Source organism: Pseudorca crassidens, chromosome 7 (genome assembly GCF_039906515.1).
Source record: "Pseudorca crassidens isolate mPseCra1 chromosome 7, mPseCra1.hap1, whole genome shotgun sequence".
Classification (NCBI taxonomy): domain Eukaryota; kingdom Metazoa; phylum Chordata; class Mammalia; order Artiodactyla; family Delphinidae; genus Pseudorca; species Pseudorca crassidens.
This window is the reverse complement of record NC_090302.1, coordinates 2155782-2162500: the sequence shown is the minus strand read 5'-3', so window position 1 is coordinate 2162500 and position 6719 is coordinate 2155782. Positions and strand designations below refer to the sequence as shown.

Here is a 6719-nt window from a genome sequence, read left to right as displayed (position 1 = left end):
CTGGTGTGGGGCAGAGGGTCACCCCCTGGCGCATGTCCCTGGGTCCTTCCTGGCATGGGGCTCTCCGGACCCCGGCCAACCCACGGGCCCGCCCTCCAGGACACAGCTGTCCTCAGTGCTGGCTCTGACCTGTCCTTGTCCAAGAGCCCGACCCAGGAAGTGTTCCTGACACTGGCAGCCAGCCTGGACCCACACCCTAGACCCTTCCTGCCTGGGGCCAAGCAGGAACTGTCCAGGCCCAGGGACACAGGGCACCTTCCTGCTTGGCCTCAGATGGAAGTCAGTGATACTGTCACAGAAAGCGGGCCTCAGGCTGTCCTGGAAGACAGTGTCTTCGTGGCCCAAGGATGAGTCACAGGGCATTCGGGGAACCGCATGGCCTCCTCCTATATAAGGCCCCAAGCCCTCTGCCCCGGACTTCCCTTCTCTCCAGAGCTCAGAAGTGCAACCACGGCTGCAGCCATGAAGAGTCTCCTGCTCGCCCTGGGCTTGGCCCTCGTGTGTGGCGCCCAGGCTGCCCACATTCCCAATAAAGTGGAGGGTCTGGACATAAGAGAGGTATGGGCGTGGGCCCCGGGGGCTGGGGTCAGGGGCTGAGAGGGCGCAGGAAAGTCTAACACGGGTCAAAATGAGGCCATAGCATTGGGGGACCACTTCATCCCCCAGATGTTGGAGGGACTTGTCTCTCTCCAGCCACTTGGTTCCCAGACGCTCCTGTTTCCCTCTCCCTCCCGGGGTGGAGTCGTCCTCGAAGTTGCCACACCTGGATGGGGGCTGACTTAGGACTGCGCTGGGGGTTCGGTAGAGACGGGGGTTGTTCCAAATATGCAAGAACTCCCCACTCAGGCGTCATCACAGAGCTGGTGATCCCCGGGTGCACCTGGAACCCTAGCGCATCATGCTTCCTGAGAAACCCGGGCACATAGGAGACTCGGCGTGGCCCAGTTGAGGCGGGACTGAGAGCCCACTGTGTGGCTAGGGTCCCCTTCCCGGAGTGCAGCTCAAGGTCCCTCCCCAGGTGGCAGGGACGTGGCACTCCGTGGCCATGGCGGCCAGCGACATCTCCCTCCTGGACGCCGAGAGCGGCCCCCTGAGAGTGAACGTGGAGGAGCTGAGGCCCACCCCCCAGGGCGACCTGGAGATCATCCTGCAGAAATGGTGGGTGTGCCCCGCCCCCCGTGACACGGCACCACCCCTTCCCCGGGGCTGCGGGCCAGCGGGGGCAGCTCCAGGACTGGTGGGAGGTGGGCAGGGCTCCAGGTGGGCCCCAGCTGCACTGTGGGCGGAGCTGGGGCCCCAGGGACGGGGAAACAGGGCTTGGAGGTTCTTGGTCCCCTTGGAGCCTTGCCCAGGGGCTGTGGGGCAAGAGGAGGCTACACAGAGCGGCCCCGGGGTCAGTGTGGGGAGAGGCCTGTGTGGAGACCACTGGGCAGCTGCAGGCTTGGGTCCTCAGGGCCTGGGCAGTTTCCACCATGAGCCCCACCTGCCCCCAGAGTGGGGGAGCCGGGGCGTCAGGGGACTCTGGGTCATGATGAGACCAGTGTTCTTGGAAACACTGTGTCCAAAGCCCCATGCAGACAGGGTCAGTTCTGAGCTGCCACATGCCTTCAGCCACCAGCCAGCTCTCCCGTGGGGTTCCTGGCTGACTCTGTCTGCCCCATTGTCAACTTCCTGAGTCACTCGCTTGGGTCCAAGGAGGGCCGCTCCCACTCAGGCCAGCACCTGGTGACGGTGCTTTGGGCGGCCCAGGTGTCCTCCTGCCGTGAGGACACTTCCCGGAGCGCAGCTCCTGTCCCTCTGCAGCGTTTGTGAATGACCCCCACCACCATCTGGCTTTTCAGGGAAAACCAAAAGTGTGTTGAGAAGACCATCCTGGCTCAGAAGACCGAGGACCCTGCTGTATTCAAGGTCGACGGTGAGTGCCCCCAGCCCGGGCCCCATGCTCCCTTGGGGTAACCCCAGCACATGCGGGGCGTCGCCTGATGCTCTGAGACGCTCGCCATCCCGCCATCTGGGCAGCAGGATCGGGCTTGAGTGTGTGGCCTCGTCCTGTGCACCAGGCCCTGCTTCTCCCACCCTGTGGAAGGTACTCTCAGGGGGACAAGGCCTGGGATCCCCATGCTTTCCTGCCCCTTCTGCACCCCCTGCTTGGTGTAGATGGAAGGAAGCGGGTATGTGTCCTATGCACCCGGGGGTGGGTTAGGGCACCAACATTTAAGAGCTGTTTCCAGTCTCGGCCTGAGTGCGGACGGGCTGGTCTCGCCCAGACGGTGCGGCTCGGAGAGTCCCCACTGGGGGTCCATAAAACTTGTGCTGCCGGTGGTGGGTTTCTGGCACCCAGTAGGGAGGGCGTCCCCTCGGTGTCCGGGAGCAGATATTCCGAGCCCGGTGGCTGCCGTGGGAGAGAGCGCTCCCAGGCGATGATCCGGGTGCCCCGACGGACATGGTGGAGGGACTCAGACAAGATTTCAGGCTCCATTTCGGCCCCTTTTCCAGATCACGGGGAAAGAAAGATTTCCGTGCTGGACACAGACTACACCACCTACATGATCTTCTGCATGGAGGCCCCCACGCCCACCGATGAGCACGGTGCAGTGTGCCAGTGCCTGTGTACGTGGCTGACCCCGTGGGGCGTGTCCGGAGGGGCCACTCCTCGTCAGAGACGTGGCCTTTGGTCAAGCTGTGAATAAGGGACGCTCAAGACTCCCCCGCACCTTCCTGGCCCCTGGTGGGAGGAGGGGGAGAGGGGCTGCCTCGCTGGCCCCTACAGATCATGCTAGCAAAGGTCCCAGCCGTGGCGCCCGACACTGGCCGCCAGATGTGGAGTGACGTGCAGGGCAGGAGATGCTTGGGACAAGGTCCGGGACAGGCCAGCGGGACTGACGCAGGAGGCTCGGGGGTTTCTCCCTGCGTGGAGGGGCCTCACCGACCAGCTGGTACAAGTAGCTAATATTCATCAACAGTCTTATAGGAGGAGATTCTTAACGACTTCAGAGCACTTTCAGTTATGCAACCAGCTTTAAAGGGAGATTTTCTGACCAAAGTAAATATACGGGCGATGCTCCCAAGGTGGCCATGGCGGGCAGTGGAGGCTCCTGGTCAAGTCAGTCAGCCCAGGGGGACTGGGGGAGACCAGGATAGGGGCGAGGCGGGTGCCTCTCCTCTGTGACCGTGCAGACCCCCAGCGCTGCCCCGGGAGGAGGAGGAGGGGGATGGGCCGAGGGGGGGCAGGGGGCGGGGCCCTGGAGGGCAGGGGGCGGGGCCCTGCAGACCACCCTGGGAAGCAGGGCTAGACCAAGCTCTACAGATCCCAGCGCATCAGTGCCTCCTTCCTGCGCTCGCTCCTGGGCGGGGGGGGCCTCAGGGTCCCCGAGCTCTCGGGGGGCGGGGGGAGCGGGGATGCCCCCAGGGACTGACCCCTCCCCCACAGCCAGGACCCTGCAAGTGGACAACGAGGTCTTGGAGAAATTCGAAAGAGTCCTGGAGTCTCTGCCCGAGCACATGCGGATCAACCTGGACCTGAGCCAGAGGAAGGGTGAACTTAGCCCTGCCCAGGGTGAGAATCAGGGGAGCATCTTCCCCCCTTGCTGGACCCTCATTCTCCCCACGGCTGCCGGGAGGAAGGGGGTGAGGGCGCAGCGCCCCCGAGGTGGGCCCCCTCCCCACCCCCTGCCAGCCCCCTCTGTCCCCGGGGCGTCCAGTCCCGTCCTGACCCTTCCGCACGGCTCTCCCTCCCCCACAGAGCAGTGCCGCGTCTAGGTGAGCTCCTGCCGGCGCCCTGGGGGTAACGTAACCCCCCTGCCCCACATCCTGGGCATGTGCACAGGGTGGGGGTCTTGGTGGGGCCCGGGCTCCCCCATCAGGCCCTGGGGTCCCCCTGGGGGAATGGCTGGAAGCTGGGGTCTCTCCTGGCGACTGCCGAGCCGCTGGCCGCGTGCCCACTCTTGAGGGGTGGCCTTTGGGGAGGTCGTTTCCTGTGTCCTGGCCTCACTCGCCTGCTGACCTCCCCCTGCTCCCTCTGGGCAGGGCCGAGGGCCAAGGTGGAGGCCCCGGAAGCGGGCACCGGTGACAGACACTCCACCTGAGGGGGGAGGTGGGGGTCCCTCTCCCGAGGAGGGGCCGTCCTGAACCCCCAGGCCCAGCCCGGGGAAGGGGGGGCTGGCGAGGGTCCAGCAGGTTCCCCAGGAATCACAGGAGAGCCCCGTGTCCATTTCAGGGCCCGGGAGCCTTGGCCCCTCTGGGGACAGATGACGTCACCCCCACCTCCCCCACCAGCAGGGTCAGGAGGCACCAGGACCAAGGTCACCCCTCTTGGGACCCAGGCCCCTCCGGGCCCCACCTGGGGTCTCCTGCTCGGGGGCGTTCCTCCTTCAGCAATAAAGGCATGAACCAGTGCGCACTCCTGTCTGAGTCTTTCCTGGCCGATGCGCGTGGGCTGGGGACCCGGGCGGCTCAGGCGGTGACGCAGGGATGGGAAAGCTGGTACCTCCTCCAGACCCAGCCCTGAGCCCAGCGGGGCCCCAGCGGGACGCCTTGTCTGTGTCAGGCGGTGTTGGACACAATTTCCCTTTACTATTCATCCCACCTCTGTCGTCGTAGGGCTGCGGAAACCCTGTTTGCTGGTGGGACAGCTCACCCTGAAAATCATACATTTTCATTTAAATTTCTTGAAAAAGAAATGTCTTGGTACCTCCTGCCCTCCCTGGAGGTGGGGGTGTGTCAGAGCTCCAGGGTGGGTGGGGGCCTCAGGCGGATCCACAGGGACCAGCATCAAAGAGCAAGGCCACCCCCCCCGTTAGAGCTCAGGGTCACCCCCTGACGGGACCCGCGGCAGGGCTGAGCCCCGCCCCTGCCAAGAGAGAAATGGGGGCAACAACATTCAGGCATTTCAGCTTCCTAAGGCCCTGCACGGTGCTGACGTGGCTGCACAGCCACGGAACCCCCAGTCCCTACACCAGTTCAGGGGCAAAGCTGAACCGGGCCCCTGGCCATCGGCTCCACGCTCCAGCTCTAACCTGACACCGAACCCCTCCGATGGGAAAGCTCCCAGGTCTGGCTTCACAGACGAAAAGGATGGACAGGACGGCAGGGCAGGGCCTGGCCACAGGGCGGTGAGAAGGCTGTGAGCCCGTTTCTGTGACTGCCGAGGGCAGCGGTCATCCTGGCTGTGCGCTGGTCAAGAGCACAGGCTGCAGGCCAGTCTGACGACGCCCTGCTGTCACCTCTCTGCATCCGTTCCCTACCTGTAAAGTGGAGAGTGCGGAAGGAGCGGCCCCAGGGAGGCGTGGGTGAGGATGGAAGGAGAAGACAGCTCTCCTGCACCCAGAGCAGGGTCCACGCGCAGGAAGTGCGCAGCGACCACCAGGTGCCAGTGTGGCTCCCCCGCCACCCCAGTCCTGCCACCTGACCTTCCCCACCATCGCCACCACCCGCCAGGGCCTCAGTCTCCTCGGATGTCAGGGCCAGCCCGAGACGGTGTGACAGCCCCCCGGTGGGTTCTTCCTGCCACTAACATAGTCAACTGAAAGCGAGCAAAGCCAACTGTGGCAGAGTTTAATAGAAAACTTCCCCAAAAAACCGCGGCGGCTGGACTTCCAATGTGGACAACATGGTGTGAACCCATCTCCCCCTGCTCCTCCCTGCTAAGCACAATTATACAGCCTGGAAATTACACAAACGACAGCAAAAGCAGAAATCTGAAAAGTGGCAAAAGGAAGGCCAACTGGTTTGGGGCCCTGGGGTTGGGGGAGGGCACAGCGCAAGGTGTCACGTCCCCCCGACTCAAGCAAATAAGGTGACCCGGCCTGGTGTTTCCTGACCCAGCCAGGAAGGCAGCCAAGCTGGGGCATTCCCCGCCTGGATCAAACGGGAGTCCCTCTGACGACACCAGGCGAGCCCAGCACCTGCGGCAAGGGACCCCAACCGGGGACCCTCCAGCAGTGATCAGCCATGGGTTGCGCTCCCTTTCCCACAGGAGAGCAGGCCTGAGATGGTCCTCCCCACTGGGAAACGCTGGCGGCCAGGCCTGAAGAAACCCTCCTCCCTTCAGGCAGCACGAGCAGGGACAGTGGGGGCCCAGGTAGCACCAGACACCCCTTTGTGGGGGTCAACATGGAGCCACAAAGGCTTTGAACATTAAACTGGAACCACAGTCCACGAGAATAGGCCAGGATAGTAGGAGGGAGACTGCTTACTGTGACTAAAGAAAACAACGTCAAGTAACACCCAGGGTCTCCTATCATAACAGGTACAATGTCAAGGATACAATCAAAAATCACCTGTCATACCAAACACCAGGAAAATCACAGCGTGGGTGAGAAAAGACAATACAATGACACCAAAAGCAAGACGAATCAGTTGTCGACATTATCTGCTAGGGATTTGAAAGCAGCCTTTGTAAACATGCTTCAACAAGTGATTCCGAACACACTTGACACAAGTGAAAACATAGAAAATCTCACCAAAAACTGAAACCTACCATTAGAGAAATTAAAAGTTTAATTTCTGGATGGGCTCGGCAGTGGAGTGGAGACCCCCAATTCAAAACCGTAGGCAGGTTGAGAGTGAAAGGATGCAAACAGATGTATCATGCTAACGTTAATGAAAAGAAAGCAGGAGTGGCTATTTTAATAACCAATAAAGCATAGTTCCGAGCAAAGAGAATCACTACAGAGAGAGACAGTACAGGGGACGAGGAGGACAGAAAAATTATTTGGAGA

At 62.2% G+C, this 6719-nt stretch overlaps 1 protein-coding gene across 1 annotated transcript; it reads left to right on the top strand.

Moving 5' to 3' along the window:
* The first annotated feature begins 462 nt into the window (after nt 1–462).
* Nucleotides 463–3631, top strand: LOC137228303 (beta-lactoglobulin-2-like). The gene is made up of 6 exons (XM_067745449.1): nt 463–558; nt 1019–1158; nt 1842–1915; nt 2497–2610; nt 3431–3556; nt 3621–3631. The coding sequence occupies exons 1-6, from the start codon at nt 463–465 to the stop codon at nt 3629–3631; spliced, it is 561 nt and encodes a 186-aa protein (XP_067601550.1).
* Nucleotides 3632–6719: the final 3088 nt, after the last annotated feature.

Excerpts from the sequence above, each read along its gene's own strand:
- LOC137228303 (XM_067745449.1), top strand. The coding sequence starts at position 463 with ATGAAGAGTCTCCTGCTCGCCCTGGGCTTGGCCCTCGTGTGTGGCGCC. Across the intron at positions 1,159-1,841 it reads GAGATCATCCTGCAGAAATG|GGAAAACCAAAAGTGTGTTG; the intron begins GTGGGTGTGCCC and ends CTGGCTTTTCAG. Across the intron at positions 2,611-3,430 it reads TGCAGTGTGCCAGTGCCTGT|CCAGGACCCTGCAAGTGGAC; the intron begins GTACGTGGCTGA and ends CCTCCCCCACAG.